Source organism: Lutra lutra, chromosome 7, assembly GCF_902655055.1.
Source record: "Lutra lutra chromosome 7, mLutLut1.2, whole genome shotgun sequence".
Lineage (NCBI taxonomy): Eukaryota > Metazoa > Chordata > Mammalia > Carnivora > Mustelidae > Lutra > Lutra lutra.
In genome coordinates, this window is record NC_062284.1 from 87125243 (window position 1) to 87147199 (window position 21957).

At 35.0% G+C, this 21957-nt stretch overlaps 1 protein-coding gene across 5 annotated transcripts in view; it reads left to right on the top strand.

Moving 5' to 3' along the window:
- TTC6 (tetratricopeptide repeat domain 6) overlaps window positions 1–21957 on the top strand; it is a 225790-nt gene that overhangs the window by 178555 nt on the left and 25278 nt on the right. For 4 of the 5 annotated variants that reach the window (XM_047739120.1, XM_047739121.1, XM_047739122.1 and 1 more), the window contains 8 exons: window positions 2727–2809; window positions 5988–6064; window positions 6489–6649; window positions 9632–9766; window positions 11166–11315; window positions 12335–12475; window positions 13737–13850; window positions 17489–17608. In XM_047739120.1, the coding sequence (XP_047595076.1) occupies window positions 2727–2809; window positions 5988–6064; window positions 6489–6649; window positions 9632–9766; window positions 11166–11315; window positions 12335–12475; window positions 13737–13850; window positions 17489–17608 (981 nt within the window). The remainder of the gene's footprint in view (window positions 1–2726; window positions 2810–5987; window positions 6065–6488; window positions 6650–9631; window positions 9767–11165; window positions 11316–12334; window positions 12476–13736; window positions 13851–17488; window positions 17609–21957) is intronic. The other variant, XM_047739123.1, reaches the window with a different exon arrangement.

A 21957-nucleotide genomic window follows, 5' to 3' on the forward strand; every position in this document is an offset into this window, starting at 1 on the left:
GTGAGCAGGTGGGTTTGTAGAATTGGGATCCATGCATATAATGAGATCCTACTCATTCACGCTTACCTTTAATATTATTTAAATTTTATGTTACTTAAATTAAATAGTGTAATTTATCTTTAGTGTTATGAAGTCAAACAATGCAATAAATAGTAAAAAGTCCTCTCTGATTCCAATCAAATCGGACTTTCCAGTGATAAACACTACTAACTGCTGTTTCTACCTTTCAAGATAGATATCCCTGTCTACCACTCCACCACTAAACATCCTGTCCAAAACACTGTCATTCCTCACCAGGATTACTGCAGGGACCTCTTGGTCTTCATGCTTCTGTTCTTTACTACTTCTTGGTGGATTTTTCAACACAGCAGCTATAATGATCCTATTAAAACATAAGTTAGATTATTTCACTTTGCCCAAATCCCTTTAATAGTTTCCCTTGCACTCAGAATAAAAGCCAAATCCTGCAAAAGCCAAAGGCCTGCAAGAGCCACAGGAATTGGCTCCTTATTACCTTTCTACCCTTGTCTTCAAGAAGTCCTCTAATCGCACTGGTTTCAGTCAGGATAGCCTAGTTTGTGCTATGGTTAAACACATACACACACTAACACATATAAACACACACACCAAAAAATCGCCAAAACACAAAAAATCACTGTAATAAAATAGCAAATGTTTATTTCTTGCTCATACTGCTTGTCCACTGAGAGTTGGCTAGAAGGTCTTCTCCACTGTCCACATCTCAGGACCCAGTGTGACTGGAGTCCCACACAAAGTCCTTCCCTCCCTGATGATGGAGGTAGAAGAACCAGGGCAGACTTAGTATTGCCTCAGGGAAAGTTTGCTCTTCACTATTGCTGGGGAAGGGATGGACATACTTCTGGTGTGTGGTCTTTTTGCTTAACTCCATGTTGATGGAGCTGAAGGCTTCTGGAGAAGTTGGAATTCCTTCTGGGTACACTTACAAACCAAAGCACCAGCACGATATCAGGGTATAAAGACATATATTCAAAGTCTCATTATTCTTAGGAAAAAGTCTATGTGGTACTGGTTGAATAAATTGTGTTGTAGTCATACCATAGAATACTATGTAGTCAATAAAAACAGTAATTAGAATGATACTAGTATTGTCGAATAAGAAAAGCAAGATTCAGAAAAGAGTGTTAAGTGTGCACAACATGATCTCATGTAAATAAAACAATTGCAAATCAAACCCTGTGTTTGTACATAGAAGAATGCGTATGCCTACTGTGTGTGTTCAGACTAGAAAGAGAATCTAATCTAAGGCTGCCTGGAGAAGTCCTACCCCAGGACAGCTTATAAAGATCAGACAGTGAACCTCCATCTTTCCCAAACAGCGTTTCCTCAATGCATAGATATTGGAACAGGTGGAACAATGCAGACATAATGAAACTAGATGGTTTATTAATTACACAAAGTGGAGCAGGATCAGCTTGAGAAGCACTGAAGTTCTATGGAAATGCTCAAATTTATTTATTTATTTATTTATTTATTTATTTATTTATTTAAACATTTTATTTATTTATTTGACAGAGAGAGATCACAAGTAAGCAGAACAGCAGGCAGAGAGAGAGAGAGGAAAGCAGGCTCCCTGTTGAGCAGAGAGCCCGATGCAGGGCTCGATCCCAGGACCCTGAGATCACGACCTGAGCCGAAGGCAGAGGCTTAACCCACTGAGCCACCCAGGCGCCCCCTCAAATTTATTTAAACACATTTCATACTCCCTACTTCTGGATTCCTTCTTTTGACTCCACCCACTATTTCCTCCAGACAGTTTGTATATTTTAACAGATGCTGCCTACTTCTGTGCACAAATTAGTTCTGTGCCTTCTCCTCTTTGTATCACAATGTCAGCGATGTAAGAGGAGTTGTTGATGTCCCAGGTTCATTTTGCTGGGGTTCTATAGTCCTCCTTTTGTGATACTCCCAGTGATAGTAGGTTTTTTCCCTCCACATTAGTACAAACCTAGATTATGCTCCTGTGACCTGTATTAAGGAAATAATCAATGTTTACATTATATATTGATTTTAAACATATAATTTCCATTGTTCTTGTATTTTGTTTTATTCATTCACTTACTTATTAAGTGCAAACTTGTTATTCCTCCCTTATTTTTTTTTAAAGATTTTATTTATTTATTCAGAGAGAAAGAGAGCGCACATGTGCAAGCAAGGGGAGGAGCAGAGGGAGAGGGAGAGAGAGAATCTCAAGTCGACTCCATGTACTGAGCATGGAGCCTGATGCTGGGCTTGATCTCATGACCCTGAGATCATAATCTGAACTGAAATCAAGAGTTGCTCACTAACCAACTAAGACAACCAGGCGCTGCTTTCCTCCCCTATTTTTAAGTAGAATTTACTTGTAGTTTTTATTTTACCATCCTTTGCATGCTAGTTTATTAATGAGTGTGGAAAAGGTGGAAAAGGTGTTCTGGTTAAAGGAGAAAAACCAAAAAGCTAAGTGAAAAGGGAAAACAAACTATAAATTGTGATATAACCACATTTATGTGGTTTTAAGGAACCAAAGACTTTGCATCATAAACTTTTTTAAAAAAACTTTCCTGCATCTTATTTGCTTTGATGATTCTTTAAAAATGTGTATTAGGAGATTTTCTTGCAAAATTTCCATACTGAATGGTGGGAGGGAAACATCAGAAGGGAAGCAATCAGTATTATAAGCAAAGTTTCTGTTTATCACTCAACAGTTACATAAACCAAAAGAGGCAGTAAGAGAGTTATCGCGTGCTATCCACCTTCAGCCAGATGGAATCCAATTATATATAATAAGGTATGAACATAGAAATGGAGTTCTTCTTTGGATAACTTAGCACATGAGCTAGCTGTTGAGATCTTTACTTCCCTCTTGATCCTTCTAGCTCCTCTTTTTGCATTCATTCTCCCAGCAATGGCCTTCTTCTAATTAACAGGTCGGATATAGCTATTGTACTTATTAAATTTTAAGATAATTTATATTATGAAATAATCAGATTTCCCCTTTGCTCTATCCTTGCATCAAAATACAACTGTTTAAGCTATGCTATGATCCAGTAATCTCACTACTGGGTATTTATCCATAGAATACAAATCACTAATTTGAAGATATATATACATCTCTATGTTTATTGCAGCAATATTTACAATAACCAAACTATGGAAACAGCCCAAGTGTTCATTGGTAGATAAACAGATAAAGAAGATGTGTATATATACAGTGGAATATACTCAACCACAAAAAGAATGAAATCTTGCCATTTGCAAAATCATGGATGGATCTGGAGGGTATAATGTTAAGCAAAATAAACCAGCCACTCAGAGAAAGACAAATACCATGTGATTTCAGTCATTTGTGGAATTTAAGAAACAAAACAAGGGTGGGGGAAGAGACAAACCAAAAAACAGACTCTTAATAAGAGAATAAACAGAGGGTTACCAGAGGGGAGGTGGGTGGAGGGGATGGGTGAACTTTTTATGGCTGAGCAATTTTCTGTTGCATATATATACCATATCTTCTTAAAAACTGAAGTGTTGTTGACACACAATGCTACATTAGTTTCAGGTGTGCAACATAGTGATTCAGTAACTCTTTACCTTGTTTTATGCTTACCATAAGTGTAGTTACCAACCAAATAATACTTTTACAATACAATTGACTCTCCTTCCTATGTTGTATCTTTCATTCCCATGATTTATTCATTTCATCACTGGAAGCCTGTACCTCCCATTCTCCTGCACCAATTTTACCCTCCTACCCCCTCCCCTCTGGCAACTATTCTCTGTATTTATGGGTGTTTCTGCTTTTGTTGTCTGTTCATTTGGTTTTTGGATCCAAATGATCCCAAAACTGCTTTTGTTATTTGTTCATTTGGTTTTCGGATCCTACATGTGAAATCATTCAGTATTTGTCTTTTCAGACAATAATACAGTATTTGTATATGATACAAATCATATAGTATTTGTCTTTTCAGACTTAGTGTTCTACTGATGGGCACTTAGATTTCTTCCATATCTTAGGTGTGGCAAATAATGTTGCAATGACATAGTGGTGCATATACTGTTTTGAATTAGTGTTTCATTTTCTTTGGATGAATACTCAAAAGTAGAATTGCTGGATCATATGGTATTTCTATTTTTAGTTTTCTGAGGAACTTCCGTACTGTTTTCCATAGTGGCTGTATTTGCATTCTTATCAACAGTGTACAAGGGTTCCCTTTTCTTCACATCAATACTTGCTATTTCTTGTCTTTTTGATAATAACCATTCTGACAGGTGTAAGGTAATATCTCATTGTGCTTTTGATTTGCATTTCCCTGATGATTTGAACATCTTTTGGCCATCCACATGTCTTCTTTGGAAAAATATTCAGGTGCTTTGCCCATCTTTAATCATATTATTTGTTTTTTTCTGGTATTGAGTTGTATGAGTTCTTTATATATTTTGGATATAAGCCCCTTATCAGATATAACATGTGCAAATATCTTCTTCCAGTCAGTAGGTTGACTTCATTTTGTTAATGGTTTCCTTTGCTGTGCAAGACTTATTATTTTTTAATTCAGTGTAGTCCCATTGCTTTATTTTTGCTCTTGTTTCCTTTGTCTGAGGAGACAGATCCAAAAAAAAAAAATATTACTAAGACCAATAACAGAGTTTTTGGTCTATGTTTTCTTTTAGTTCTACAGTTTCAGGTTTTACATAAGATAAAGTCTTAGATCCATTTTGAGTTTATTTTTGTGTATGGTGTAAGAAAATGATCCAATTCATTCTTTTGCATATAGCTGTCTGTTTTTCCCCAGAACCACTTATTGAAGAGACTGTATCTCTATGTTGTCTTCTATATTGCATAGTCTTGCCTCCTTTTTCATAGATTGACTGACCATACCAGTGTGCGTTCATTTCTGGGCTTTCTATTCTCTTCCATTGTCTGTTGTCTGTTTTCTGTCAGTACCATACTGCTTTGATTACTATAGTTTTTCAGAATAATTTGAAATCAGGGAGTATGAAACTTCTAGCTTTGTTCTTCTTTCTCAAATTGCTTAGGACATTTGGGTTCTTTTGTGGTTTCATACAAAATTTAGGATTATTTGTTCTAGTTTTATGAAAAAAGCCATTGGTATTTTGATATGGATTGCCCTGAATCTCTAGATTGCTTTGGATAGCGTGGACATTTTAATAATAATAGTTTTCCATCTATAAGCACTGAATATCTTTTCATTGACTTGTGTCAACTTCAGTTTCTTCCATCAATGCCTTATAATTTTTAGAGTACATATCTTTCACCTCCTTGTTTAAATTTATTCCTAGGAATTTCTTTCTTTTAGAAGCAATTATAAATGAGATTTAAAAAAAAATTCTCTTTCAGATCTTTCCTTATTTAGTGCATAGAAACAAAAGATTTTTCTATATTCGTTTTGTATCCTGCAACTTTACTGAATTCTTTTATTAGTTCTAATAGTTTTTTTTTTTTTTTTTGGAGTATTTAGAGTTTTCTCTATATAGTATCATGTCATCTGCAAATAGTGAGAGTTTTACCTCTTCCTTTCTAATTTGGATGCCTTTTATTGCTTTTTCTTGTCTGATTGCTTTGGCTGGGACTTTTATGTTAAAGTGGCAAGAATGGGCATTCTTGTCTTTTTTCTGATCTTAGTGGAAAACTTAGTTTTTCACCAGTGAGTATGATGTTAGCTGTGGGTTTAGAGTAGAAAATTTAAAATACAGATCATTGAAAAAAAATTGAGTATTTTTTTTTCAGTTTAACTTTTCCTAAACTGTTTTTCATCACATCTGCATGCTAATTGGTCTATTTAGACTATATAAAATATTTATAATTTTTTCATTGTTTTTATCATACATATGTAAGTATGAATAAAAGTATTATAATTACAAAAATGTAAGTGACTTATTATAAGTCATTTTGTTTTAGAAAAATTATTTTTTACTGCTTAGAATTAAAAAGGTATTATTTCTTCCAGAGGACAATATCTTCTTATGATGAAATGTTATGATCTTGCAAAGTTTACTATTTATCAAGTAGCAGAAATGAACAAAGGTAAATATAATCAATGCAAAATTAAAACTGTCTTAATTTAAAAATAAATACCTCCTAAAAATGTTTATACTGTTTGCACTAGTTATATATAGATAACATGAAAGGTTTATTTCTAATCAAAGATAGATTTTGAAACTATATCTTCAGTTTCATATGTACATAGTTAACTATTAAATGCTTCATAATAAAATGAGTCTTGTGAGAGATTATTATAGGAGATGCCAGGGTTATACTTTTATTATTTTGTTTTTGTTGTTGTTTGTAATTGGAATGTCTTATTTTTGTTGGTGGTAAACAGATTTTAGTAGTGTATTGATTTATTAATCCATATTTCAAATATAAATTATTGAGTTGCTTGACTTCTTTAAAATAATTTAATCCTAGATACTTGGTAAATGTATTGATAAACTTTCTTTTCCTTTAGGTCTCATTGAGTTGAGTCCTATACAGCAAGCACTCATTTATTCATTTTGTGAAAACCATGACAAGGCCATCCAGGTCTTGGATAGAATCACTTTGAACAGGCCTGAGCTCACCATGTATATTCTACTAGCAAAAGCCCAAATGAAGGCCAAGAGAAACAAGGTGAAAAGTCTTGGATAACATTTACTAACCTATTAACAGGGATTTTACTTTGTGCTTATTAGAATGATGGTTTACATACTTTTAAAAAATAAAACTAAATTATAACATTTATTTATTGATTCTTGTGTTAACATTTGGGTTATTTCTTTTCCTCTTAAGGGTAGGGCGGCTATAAATATTCTTTTTCTTTTGTATTCTGTATTCTGTATTTCTTTTCTTTTTGTATTCTGTTAACATGTGGAGTAGTTTTCTAGGATATATTCCTAGAGAGTGGAATTGCTGGTGTGTAGAGAATGTGAATATCTAACTTTCAAGAAAGTGACACATTATTACATAGGGTTGTACCAGTTTATTCTCCTACCTGTCATGTACGTGTGTGCCTGTTCATTTCCATCCTCTACTGTAACTGGTTATGACATTATTTTTGTCAACTTAGTAGATAAAAACTGATGTCTCATTGTGGTCTTAATTCCCATTTTTCTGTTTGAGCACAGATTGAACATCTTATATGTTTCTTAACCACTCATATTTCCTGCCTCATCAATATCTTAAACTTATTTTTTGTTTGTTTATCTTGTTCTTATTGATTTTAGGCATTAAAAAATAAACTCTGTATATTAATCCTTGGTTAGTTATGTGTGCCATGTTTCTTCTTGAATGTGTGCCTGGTTTTATATAGAGGTTCTTAATTTTAATGTAGTAGAATTAATATATTTTTTATTTTATTGTCATGGCTTTAAAAAAATATTGTTTTAAGAAATTTTTCCTTATCCCAAGGTCATATGGATATTCTTCCATATTTTCTCCTAAATGCTTAAGTTTTGCTTTTTCCATTTAAGACTTTAACTTAAATTGATTTCTTTGAGTGTGAGATAAGTGATAAAATATCCGTTTTCTCCATATGGATATTCAGGTGTTCTAGTATCATTTATTGAAACGTTCTCTCAAACCAAAGATCTGAAGAGGTACATCTAGTTTTCATGTATATGCAGATCTGAATTTGGGCTCTTTATTCTGTTCTTTTGGTCAGGTTTTTTTTTTTTTTTTTTATCCCTGGCCCAATAGTGTAAAGTCTTTTTTTTTTTTTAAGTTTTATTTGTTTATTTTTAGAGAGGGGGAGAGAGAGAGAGAGCAGGGGGAGGAGGGGCAGAAAGAGAGAGAAAGAATCTCAAGAAGACTCCCTGCTGAGCACAGAGCCCAGTGCAGGCTCATGACCCTGAGATCATGACCTGAGCTGAAATCAAGAGTAGGATGCTCAACTGACTGAGCCACCCAGGTGCCCCTACAATGTTTGAATTATTATGATAGTTAATTATTATAGTTTTATTGTAATTCTTGATATCCGGTAGAGCTAGTACCTACACCATATTCTTATCTAGGAAACTCCTGTTTATTCTCTTCTATATACATTTTAAATTCAGCTTGTCAAGATCTGTTAAAAATTCTGTCAACTCTAGGTTATTGTAGGGAGAATTGACACCTTTATGATATAGAATTTCTTTTTGGAATACTCTTCTGTGCTTCTGTGTACTTTAACCTTCTCTGCCCCTACCCATTGCTCTGTAGAAACTCGGAGTTACCTTTGATTGCCCTCTTCTATCCAATCAATAGGTATGTTCACCTGGTTATTTCTAAATATCTTTCAATTCTACTTCCTTTTTCTCTTTCTGTGGTCATTATCCTAGTCCAAAGCACATTTTTATTTTCCTAGAATGATAGCAACTGTGTTGCTCTCTTCCAAGCTTTTATCCACACAACAGATACAGTATTCTATTTAGAATGTAAATATGCTTTACCTGCAAGCCCCTCCAGAGCTTCCCTAGGAGACTTTTTTAGAGTCGTGAAGAAGCAACAGGTAGGACATCAACTATAAGAGGAAGCAGGAGGAAGTGAAGATGTGTTCACTTTAATTTAAATGGGATGGAAGACTCAATGGACTCAAAGAGATAGTGAAAGGGCAGTAATCCAGAAGAGGCATGAAATAACCTATGTTCGGGTGGGGCAGAAGGAGTTGGGCTCAAGGATACAGCTTGAGGAATTAGCTCTGGAAAGGAGAAGAAAGGAAACCACGCAAAGACAGGAGAGAAAAAAGATGGAGATGAAGGAAGATATAGATACACTGAAAAGTAAATAGGAGGGAAATGGAGAAATAAGGTGATATCTTTTTTTCTACAGCAAGGTCACATGCTGAGAGTGAGGGTGGAAAGATGGTCATTAATGTGGGCTGTAAATATATGAAGTAAAAGCTAAGTGGGGGGCACAGAGGACACTTAGCATATCCAAGCTAAATCTCATGGTGTCTTTAGTAATCTAATATAATTAAGAAAATGGGCTAAAGAGTCATACATATTTGTATTTCCATATAGATAAATGTACCTATTAGTTTGTTATAAAAAGTCATTTCTGAGAAATTGAATTTTTTTCATTAATGAATTTCAACTATTTTGACTAAATAGTTTAAATGGGTGATTTTTGATGTTAGTTCATTTCCTGGTGCCAGCGGAATCCTATAAGAGGACAGTAGGACAAAATACAGGTTGATTAAAACCACATCAGATATTATCATTGGAAATCCTTTACTATCTAATAGCTGTCTAGTATTTCTTCCAGGAACATTTCTAAAGAATTGGCCATAAACTAGTCTATAAATTTAAGTTGATTTTAGACTATGAGAAAATAACCTTTAGAACTTAGAAATTATAGCTTCAAAGTGCGCATGTATAAGCCTGCTTAAGTAGTGGATTGTAGGAGAAGCACCTTGGTGGGATTCCCTGGCATCAGATTCCTTGCCTGGGTCCTTGTCTGGCAGTGCACTGACAAGGCCTGTGTCATTACCAGGCCTGTGTGCCTAGGGTGAAATGTGAGTCAGGCTGTGCACTCAGGATTCCCTTTAATGTTTAAGCTGTCTTGTTCATCATGTTAAATAAATACCAGAAAGAAACATTCTCATCTCTCTCTCTCTTTTTTTTTTAATCTCTCTAGGAAGCTGTGAGAATGTTTAAAAAGGCGTTGGATATCTTTTCTCATTCTGACAAAGGACCAAATGCCGTAGCAGCTTCAGCAGACTGTCTGTATAACTTGGGTCTTTGTTACATGGAAGAAGGCAACATACAAATGGTATTTTGTATGTTTAGGGGCATAGATTATTTGTGATTATAGAAATTCATCCTTTGCATTCAATTCTGTTTCTGACCTATACAGTGAGTGACTAGACCAAATTTCTTTTTTTTTTTAAGATTTTATTTATTAATTTGACAGACAGAGATCACAAGTAGGCAGAGAGAGAGTGGGGGTGGGGTGGGGAGAAGCAGGCTCCCTGCTGAGCAGAGCCTGATGCGGGGCTCAATCCCAGGACCATAGGATCATGACCTGAGCCAAAGGCTGAGGCTTTAACCCACGGAGCCACCCAGGCTCCCTAGACCAAATTTCTTATAAAAGTTGGTTTATTACAATCAGTGTGCACTCTGCAATGCCTACTATATTGTTTTACTTATTCAACATATTTTATTTGAGGCTTGTTTGTTCACAGTATTCCAAAGACTAATGTCTGATTCCTACCAAAACAGTAAATCTAACTTTAAGAAATTATTATATCAGAATATTTTTATCACATTATGAATTTATTTATTAAATTATACGTACTTTATTTTTATTTTTTCAAAAACATTTTATTTATTTATTTAGAGAGAGAGGGAATGTGAGCAGGGGAGGGGCAGAGGACCAGGAAGAGAGAGAATCTCAAGCAGACTCCATTTTAAAATTGTTAATGATGTAACAAAATAATTGTTATTTTATAATGGCTAACATGGGGTATTTCATAATTTAATTTCTCTACACACAGACATATAGACACAGACACACATAGTCATGCACACACACCCACAGACCATTCTGGTCTTTGTATTCATAGGGTCTTGCAACTCCATAAACTTGAAAAAGAGTTGCACTTGATTAGTAGTTCCATTAGGAAATCCCCTAAAATATAAGATTAATTATAAATCTTTTCTGTGTTTTTAGCCCCTTTGGACAACCAGAGCAAACCTATCTTTGCTTTACAAGGTTGGGAAAAATTTTAGAGTTCCACTGTTAAGAAATTTCATAACTATGTATCTGCTATGGTTCTTGGAACCTCATGAAAAATAAATGTACAAGTTGTACTTTGAATAGACACAATATGAAGAATAGCAATTAAAATTATACTTCCAGAAGTACTGTTATGTAATAATATGGGTTATATTGACATTACTCCGGGAGTAAAGGGACCTATAAATTACAGTAATAAACCTGGCCTGTTTATATTACTTTTATTTTCTTCACAAAGTTCACTGGGAAAAATGAATTTAAAATGACCAAAGATAAGTGAAAACTTTTCCACGATTGTTACACACTATATTTATTAATATTTTTTTAAAATTTATTAACATTTTAAATTAATATAGTCTACTCATTCATATATCTTCACTAATATATTCTACTCACTATGTTCTACTCACTACTTAACAAAATACTCTTCTAGGCTTTTGATTGTTTTACAAAAGCTGTGAAAGCAAGTCCTGATTTTGCAGAAGGCTTTTATCAACGTGGGCTTTGTAAAGTAAAACTCCACAAGGATAGCTCGGTCCTGGATTTTAATCGTGCAATTACCCTCAATCCAAAACATTACCAGGTATTTAAATGAATAATTTCAATGATATGGAGAATGTGTCAAATTTGTTAAAACTACTAAATCTTCATATGTCATTGTTATTAATTAACAAGATCTGGTTACTTATACCTACTTTTCGGCTGTGTTTTGATAATTCCTGTATCTGTATTTCCCCCTGAACTAAAAATTTTGTTTACAACAGTGATACTTTATGTAAAAGTGCTTCATGAATTGTGATGTTTATAAATACTGTTAATATTTTATTATACCTATTTATTATGATTTCATATACTGTTATTAATTTTTTTACTTCATCTTTTGCTATCACATTTATTCCTGCCTTTTAAGAGGCTGTACAGACAACACAAAATTCAATAGGTGAAGCTTGACTATGAAATTTGAATATGCTAAACATAAGATGATTTTAGAGAATACTGTTAATTTTCTCAGATATATAATGATAGTGTGCTTATGTAGGAGAATGTTTGCATAATGGAAAGCCTGGGGGTCGCCAGGTATTATGTATTAAGTAGAGTGATGTCTACAACTTATTTTCAAATAGTTCAGAAAAATAGATAAAATAAATATTGTGAAACAATAATCATTGAATCCACATGGTAGTTATATGGATGTTCATTGTACTATTTTTTAAATTATTCTCTATGTTCAAAATACTTTCTTATTTTTAAAAAAGAGTTATTTATTTGAGAGAAAGTGTGTGCATGAGTGGGGGAGGGGCAAAGGGACTGGGGGAGCGAATCTCAAGCAAACTCCCCACTGAGCTTGGAACCTACATGGGGCTGGGTCCCACAGCCCTGACCGAGATCACAACCTGAGCAGAAACCGAGAGTCAGATGCTCAACGGACTGAGCCACCCAGGTGTCTGTTTGAAATATTTCTAATAAAAGAGAGTGGGGAAAAAAGACTATAATTTATACCGTCTTTGAATGGCATGGATTTGTTCAAACTGTATCTTTTGGGAGAATTGATGCTTTACTAAAATATTCATTCCTGCTTTCCTCTGCTCTTTTCCTGAAAAGGCATACTTAAGCCGAGTAGCCTTCTATGGTTTGAAAGGCAGATACTCCAAAGCAATCTTGAATTGTAATGAGGCCATCAAAATTTATCCTCAGAGTGTGCGTGCCTATATCTACAGAGGAGTTCTGAAATACTACAACAAGGTAGGGCTGTTTCCTGTCTTGTTAAGTGAGATTTTAGAGTGGGTGGATGCTCAGATGTCAAGTTGTGACTAGCTTCCTTTTTCCCTCTGTGGGGGAGAATCCCCGTGGTATAAAAGGCACAACTGCATAGAACCCTTTATGCTTTCACAGTACATCAAAGGGATTTCAATTCATAATTTTGCACAAAATAGTGATATTTACTTTTTATATTTATATTTTAAATAGCACTTACTACTTATTAAGAAAGTAGCGTATATTCATCACAAAGGATTTGGAAATTACATAGAGGAATAAGAAGATTAAAATCACCTATTACCCCCATCATCAAATGACCATTCCTGAGAGCATTTTGGTTTATTTACATTTAGTCTTTTTTTCCCTGAAAATATGATATGTATTTTCCAAAACTGGGATTATGCTACTTACAAATTTGTTGTGCCTTGCTTCTCACAATCTTTGAAGATACCATTTTTAAAGACTGAATAATATTCTACCATAGTTTATTTTTATTGTTGGACATTTTACTGTTTTACCATTTTGCTGTCTTAAATAATACAGCTACACACACTGAGAACAAAGCCATTGCTGGAGTTTATGATTGACTCCTAAATGGAACTTACTGGATCAAATGGTGTGAACAGCCCCACTGATACCTGATACTTCATGGAATACTTTGTTTCTCCCTACTTTTCTTTTCTGACCTTTCTTTGTAACTATTTCATATGAAATATTTTGCAAATAATACCTTAAGGCAAAGGTAAGACCTTGTATTACATGTTAAGTCCATGAAAATTACTATCTACAGAAATGAATGATCTAAGTTATCAGAGAAGCATCAAAGAGGAAGTGAAAGAGACCATGGGTAGAAAACATGACCATTATGTTACATAACAGTATGAGTGACAGAAGCAAGCCAGGTTCGGTGAATGTTTGCTGGATGAATGTGGCTTCTCTTTTACTAATAAGAAGTATAATCTTCTTTTTGCTTTATAGCAATATTGGCAATAAGATAATCATCTAAATTAAATTATATATTGAATTTTATTTGCTGGTAGGAAAAACATTATTATAAATAATTCCTACCAAGAGATCTTAATTAACTCAGTGAAAGATTAGCTTAATTGTCTTAATTTCACAGATGATGCACAGAATGGGTAAATGAATGTTCCAAAAATTTTGATAGAATCAAGAATTTATTTTGTAATTAAATTTCAGTCCATTATGATTGATCCTTCTTATCTAGTTATTTTTTTCTTTGTAGACTTATAAGCTAGCGATAACAGATTTAACTACAGCTATCAATATAGACAAAAATAGTTATGTAGCATTTTATAACAGAGCATTATGCTACACCAAGATAAACGAACTTCGAATGGTAAGTGACCATTTTAGTAAACTACACATTTGTAAACACATTTTTTTTTTAAAGATTTTATTTATTTATTTGACAGACAGAGATCACAAGTAGGCAGAGAGGCAGGCAGAGAGAGAGGAAGGGAAGCAGGCTCCCTGCCGAGCAGAGAGCCCGATGCGGGACTCGATCCCAGGACCCTGAGATCATGACCTGAGCCCAAGGCAGCGGCTTAACCCACTGAGCCACCCAGGCGCCCCTGTAAACACATTTAAAGCAAGTGTAAAGCATTTTCTTCTGTTATAGTTTTGAAAAGTATTTCCTGTGGAAATATACATACACACACATAGACACACACACAAACTTGAGAAACCAAAGAACAGTTTCAAAGAATATTTAAGGTTTTATTGGTCATCACCAAATATATTTATACAATCTTTGCAATGTCACATGAGAATTAATTTTACAATGCTCATAAGCATTTAAAGGTATTTACAAATTAAAATATATTTCACAATTCTCATTTGAGGGAATGTTTCTACTGATATACTGCTTGCAGAATTTTTAAGCAGTGATCATTAACAATATCTTTGCTTCAAAATCTCAACATTAGCTAGAAAAGTTTGTTTAGGGATTTTTTTTTTTTGTACAGTACTCAGACCACAGACACAGCAGGGAGTTTTCCATGATGGTTTCCAGGTCTGGGACCAGTGACGAGCATTGCCTGTGTATTTTGAAGCCCCAAATGATGGCTGCAGTAAAACTTTTTCCTCTATTTGTCCTGATCCACCTTCTACCTGGGCAGAATGTCTTTTCTGTTTTCTAATCTTACCCTTCTCTTCCCTACGCCTGCAGGACTGGTCCTTTCCCAGTCAAGATTTCTCGCGGGCCAGCTGGTCTTGGCCTCTCATTGCCCTGTCCCACCCTCTCACTTCTCTCCTCTGTTGTCTGCTTGTCTTCTCTTCTCATTTCTCTCTACTTCCACAGTCAGTGAAGCTTTCCTCTAAGAGACTACCTCGCATTCCCGCTGTTCTCCTCCAACCTCCTTGAAATTTGGACAGTGAAATCTGTTTAAGACATTCGGAGATTTAGAGAGGTATTTGCTATGGAAAGGAAGAAGTTGAGAACCATTGTTCCTACCTAAGAGACTGTAGAATTCCTGGCAGCCAGTCTGTCAGGTTTCCTCCAGAAATCTTGACAAATGAATAACTAATTTTTAACGAAGGAGTTGTTAAGATTCTAAAAGCTAATTAAAGGATCATTTATCAAGTAACCTGCACAGCAGGCGTCTTTGACCGGCTCCCTCCCCACCCCATTCCTGCCTTTTCTGGGTAACTCTGAAGCCACAAACAATGGACTGGGTGGGGGCAGGGAACTCCCATTTTTGTTATCTCTGATATCTAGCAGAATCAGTGTTCTATGAATAGGAAAATGAGAAACTACCTGGAGATCTAACTAGAATAATGACATATTGGTTATCTTAGAGCTGCCAGCCAGCTAACACATTTCCTCCAACTGAGACACTTTACAGAGGAGGAAATGGAAGCAGGGAGAAGTTAGGAACATATCCAAGTCACACAGAGTAGAAACCTGTATTGGCATTCACAGGTTTGTTTGCTTCTGGCTAACAGTCTTTAGGTGGCTTTGTAAAACCAGCTGACCTCGAGCATGTGGACCGGATGTCATTTAACAGTGTCCGCTCCTCCCTGTTTGTCTCCCTCCACTTGTTTCTCAGCATTCCTGCCATCACTAGAGTGAGAAAACCCAAGTACCTTTCTGCAGAAAATGCACTTAGGCATTCTTCTAAGATAAGCTATCATAAAAAATTAAGAAGAGGGGAATTCTGCTTCCTACCACCTCATTTTGATATAAATAACAGTTACCACTTACTTAGGGCTTATTGGGTGACAAGCACTGAGCTACATGCTTTACCAACATACAATCAAAATATTTTTAAGTGGACTTTTACAACAATATGATGTTATTAATATTCCAATTTTATATGTGAGTAGAGTGAGGCTTAGTGTTAAGTAATTTCCCCAAGACTGAAGATCTAGTAATAATAGCAGAGGCATGATCCAAATCCTGCTCATTGACCTTCATGACATCTCATTTCCCACCTTTTGTTTCCTCCTGTGTCACATAATCAGCTGCATCTAAGGCATCTTACAGGTTTTACATTCTGGGATTCCATGACAGGAAAACTGCAAACATTCTAGTTTTGTTTTGTTTTACGCATATTATGAATTATTTTTACAGCTCTGCCAGGGGTTTGCTTATAATTATGTCACAATGCACATACAGGATTTTTAATTGTACAGTTCTTTTAGACACTTGAGTGTTTGGTAATGAAATACTGGAGAAGGACCAATGAGCAAATAGTAAAATGCTTATTTGTATTTTCAGTTAGCATGAGCTAAAGGCATATAAGATTTGGCCCTTTTCTGATGAAACTGTAGATGCCACTTTCAGGCAAACAGGTTTGAGCGATGATAGGTAGTAATGGCCCACAGCCACCCCCTGGCTGAATAGAAAGCCCAATCAGGTGACCCACCTTAAAATATCTGTAGGCCTTAACTAACAAAGGACTTTTTACAACCTGACACAATACTAAAAAAGGAGGAGATTCCAAACTTGGCATACCTCTTCACCCTCCCTCTCTAAAAACAGTGCCCACCCACTGCCTCCTTGCAGACAGCCTTTCCTCTGCTGGCCTGCCTGTCTACTCACTTGCTAAACTTCTATCTCTTTTGCTTTGCTTCAGGTGAAATCTATCACTGCCCATGCCACCAGTTTCCACCCCATTAGCGCCCTATATCTGGGAACCCCCATCCAGTTGAGAGACACCCCATTTAAACATCATAGAAATCCATATGGCACTTTTGGACAAAATGTTCAATAGGAAAATAAGACATTAAGTTCCAACCCAGATTTATGCTATTCCTAGTACCTGGTATAGAGTCAGTGGAAAAAATAAAAAAAGATTAAAGTAATGGAGAAAGGTCCTATGAATTGATAATTCTTAGTTTAGATTGGTGTCTTTCAAAATACAAGTATGCTTATCAAAATATTTTGAAGTAATTTTCCAATGAGTGCTTATTTGTTAGTGTATTAAAATCTATTTTCATTGATTCGTGATTTATTCATTCAACAAAAATTTATCTACTGCCATCAGAGGCAGGCACTGAGTTAGTTATTGGCTTTACAATGGTAAACAAAATAGATAAACTCTGTCTCCATAAAACTTAGGTTTCAGTGGGAAAAACAATAAAACACTAAAAAGGAATTAAATTTTAAAAGGTAACCAGTGCTGTGCTTTAATGTCAAAAGTCATTTGGTGAAACTACTGAGAGGGGGAAGGATATTACATCTCCCACCCCCAACCATTCCAAACCATATACAATAAAAATCCTTAGGATGATCCAGAGATTACATGTGAAAGGCAAGCACAGTGTGGATCATTTATTAAAACATAGCAGTGTCTGTAATATTTAGTTAACAGGACCCTTTAAATCTGAATGATTATTTTTGGCCATAAAAGTAAGTCACATTAAAGAATCCATGTTAGGTCCTAGTTTGGGCATAAACACATTTGTTCATAGCCAATGTGGCAAGGCCCTAGAGAGTTAAATCTATGTTGTAAGTGATTATTTTATTTTTAGGCATTAATAGATTATGGAATTGTGCTTCTTCTTGATGCTGGAGAAACTGTGACTTTAAATACTTTCATTAATCGTGGACTCATCTACGTAGAGTTACAGCAGTATAGTTTCGCATTGGAGGTAAACCTTCCTTCCTGTTTACTTGTAAAAATGAACCCACTTGATTTTGCACATTCTCTTCTGAAAACTAGTGAACAAATTTTTCTTGGTATCAAATGGCAATATTAACAAGCAATAAAAACGTAGCAAGAACTGTATTGAAGTACTTTGAATGAATAATAGAATCTTTGCCCAAAAATGTGTATTTTTACTTTGTTTTGATTACAGGTAAATAGTTAATATGTAAAAAAGTGTTTCTGATTTGATGAAATATCAATACACTCACCTTCTCTCAGGGAGTATCTTGGCTACAAATAAAACTCAATTATTTGGCAAATAAAATGATTTATGTATCAGTTTATTTTGCAGCTTGGTGCTAATTCTTCCTCATTCAGAATTTTCCTCATTCCCCATTGAAAATATATAAAAATAAATCTGTTTGTTTAGCATAGGGCAGAAAATGGCTGCTCAAAATAGGCTACTGGGAATAGACTTTTAAGTTACTGGAAACAGGCACTCAGAATTGCAATAAAAAAGAGCATCTGCAGTGTATCAAAAGAGAAATAGGTTGTTTAAAATGTATTTTAGTAATTAATTGTTATTAATTATAATTAAACAAAATTCATCATTCTCATTTTTATCTTATTTGTATTGTCTATTTTAAATTAACTTTGGAATTAAGATTAAGAGATATGAGGCAAAAATCAAATAGTAATTTGAAGTTTGCGGTTAAATAATGGTAGTTTTGCTTTTGTGTTTCTGAGGAATGACAACAGAATAACAATGAGAATAAGAATAACAATAAGAATATAATGAGTGTTCCCTAATTTTTTCACCTTTAGAGATGGCTTGTATTATTTTTCCGTGTCCTAGAGTTAACTTTAGAGATTCTACTTTCACAGAAATACTTATTATTAGGGAGGTGTCTGAAAAATCTTATTCTAGGGAATTTATACTATGATGAAATGTAATTTTAAGAGTTGAACTCCTTTAGGTTTTGGTTTTGAGATATACCATTTAGAATTCCCTCGGGTAGAAGAAGCTAAAGAACTTTTTTGGGATAGGCAAGTGAGCTATGGAACTCTGGGTCACAGTATTTGAGCGGAACAAGTGAGGAAAATGGGGGTTGAGAGGAAAAGACTTCAGCCGTTGGAGAATTAAATTCAGGCCCTGTGTTATCTAACAAGTATATACCATTTAGTACTTAAAATCTTTCAACTAGGAAGGGCAAGATTTGAATTCAAATCTTTCTTAATTCCAAATCTTACATTCTTTTTCACAAGGCAAGTAACTGGCATTGGTGGTAAAATCACGGAGAACATGAAGACAGAGTTCCAGTCCTTGAGGAGCTCATGGTCTAATGGGAATCATTATTAACCCTTTCTTTTCTTTACCCCACATCAACTCATGAGTAAGTCCAGTCAGCTCTACCATCAAAACACATTTTGAATTCATCACTTCTCATTTTTGCCACTGCTGTCCTCCTAATTCAGGCCACAACCATCTCTCCTCTGTGGACTACTGTAGTAGCTTCTTAACTGGCCTCTCTGATTTTGTTCTTGTTCCGCAGCATGCTGTTTTTTACACAACAGCCAGAGAGACCTCTTAAAAACATAAAGAAGGTCGAGTTATTCCTTGGCTCAAAACATTCCATTGCTTCCTATAACATTTAGAATGCAATCTGGATTCTTTTCTTTTCTTTTTCTTTTGCAATCTGAATTCTTGACTATGGCCAGCCAAGACCCTACATGATCTGATTGTTGTCTACTCATCTGACTTCATTGTCATATGTTCCTCTTTTCTTACTCTGGTCACTCCACTCTGGCCTTTTGCTATTCCTTGGAAATGCCCGCTCCCTTCCTGCCTCAGAACTATCTTACAAGCTATTCCTTAAACATAGAATGCTCTTCCCACTGATCTGTTTGTGGTTCATACCTTCCTTTCCTTTCAGATTTCTGCCCAAATGTGGCCTCCTTAGTCAAAAAGACCATAGATTGATTAAAATGGAATATAAAAAAAATTAAAATAAACTCAAAATAAGTCTGTAAAGGGAAAGCAAAGGAACAGAAAACAGAGGAAACCAGAAGAAAACAAAAAATAAAATTTAGACCTAAATTTCATATCAGTGTTACATTAAATAGAAACAGTCAAATATACCTACTAAAATAATGAGAATATCAGATTGGAATTTTTAAAAAACCTTAACTATAGGGGCACCTGAGTGGCACAATTAAGTGTCTGACTTGGCTTCAACTCAGGTCTTGATCTCAGGGTTGTGAAATTGAGCCTCCATGCTCAGTGTGGAGTCTACTTAAGACTTTCTCTCCCTCTCCTTCTGCTCCTCCTCACCTCTCTCTCTCTCAAATAAATAAATATGTCTTTAAAAAAAAAGCCCTAGCTATATTTTGGCTCTAGGAAACATACTTTAAATATAGTGAAAAAGTCTAGAAAAAAAAAAGCATGCCAGGCAAACACTAATTAAAAATTAAAAAAAAAAGATGTTTTTCTCAATGTAAAGTGAAAAATATTAATTTGAAACTATTAATTTGAAACATTAAATTAAGAAAAAAGATGCAGGTTGAGGAAGAACCAGTGAAATAATATAAGACTTAATATTAAGAGGGCTAGATTAAAAAAAAAAACAAGAGAAAGCAGAATCTTAAAACCTGCATACAGAAAAATTTTTAGTAAGAGTGATTGATAAATAGTGTGGTTAAGTAGGACAAACACTGAAAACCTTTTAGTTAATTGAAAGTTGTATGTCCTGCCTTCATAGGAACACATTGACCAGGAAGTAGAATGCAGCATTTAGACTGGCATTGTTTAGGAAGTTAATGGTTAAGCTGGTTGGATTGAGAATATTTGTTTATCTCTTTGTCCTCTTGAAAACCTATCAGGAAAACAGTAAAGGAATAAAAGGATATAATTCCACAAAGTTAAAGATAGTGGAGAAGAGCTCTTTGGGGCAACCAAAACTACCACTCAAGATTTTAATACCTCAAACTTAAAAATGAATGGGTAGCCAAGGATCCTACACTTGAGGGAAGTGAAACAGAGACTAAAACAAACAAATGCATTGCCATAGGTATATGGGATAGTGGCAGAAGGGGAGGTGCATGGAATGATGGTGTAAGATAACTAAGTATTATCCTATGTCAGAAGTTAAACATGATACAATACTCATGTTATTAGAAATTTGAAGGTAAATAGCAGAACAAAACCTAGCAATCTGTGAAAGCAATTGTCTTTGTGGAGTGGACTTGGGTACAGAGAGGAGGAGCAAGAGGGGGAGCAGGGCTCCCTATAAGCTTTGTACATTTTCTAGTTTTATTAGACCCCATGCATTGTATATAAAGCTTACTTTGATAAGAATAAAAATAAATAAAGAACAAATACCTTTAGAGACAGTTTACCAATTACAAAATAAAGTTGGCCTTTTGGAACAAGAACAATCAGTTGAGGGGATATGGGGACATGGCTGTTGTGTGTTGACCATGCTTTCAAGGGGATTGATAGTGACAAGAATTAGAATGACAAGGCCAAGTGCAGTTTTTGGGGAGGGAGGATTGAAGGAAGGCACATTAGGGCAGGGCAGTGAGCCAATGATTAAAGATAGAGAAAGCAGAGAAAACTTGGAGGATCAAGTTTCCAGAGGAGACAGGGAGGAATAAAGTCAAGAGTCCACCTTCTGACACAGAAAGTGAGACAGTGTGGGTGAAGGTCTTTACAAATAAACTCATCAGTGGAGGGAATAGGAGTTGGGATTTTGCTTTGTATGTGAGTGACTTCACGTGGTTGGTTTTTTTGATCTCCGTATTAGAGAAAAGATTCATGCAGACAAGAAAAACCATAAAAATTCTGTTAGCTTTATTCTAAGTAATGCTAACAGTGATCATTTATGTCTATTGCTGATGATTAATGCCTAATTACCATATAGCATAATAACAGTTACGTATGTAAAGTCAAGTTGACATTTGTAAATTATATCTGATTACAAAATAAAACTTGGTATTCTCCATCTTTTAAGTTTATGGTCACTCCACACAGCCCTCAAATTAATAAGAATGTTTGTAACAAATCTCACCCTTGTAAATTTGCCTCCATTTTAGCAAAAACAATCTTTGTAGGGCAGCTAGCTGGCAGCATATCTGATTAGATTATATTTGAGTAGACAATAACTTAATTGTTTTTTCCCAAATATTTCCATTTAATATCAAGATATACTTGAGGAATCTAAATGGGGAGTCTGCAGTCACAGATTGGTCTATGTGACTCATACCTTCCTAGAGTCCTAGGAAGTGCTCATGGAGTGCTCATTTGACCCTATTGCTCCCTCTTTCACACCAGTATTTGCAGAAATCTCATTCTAC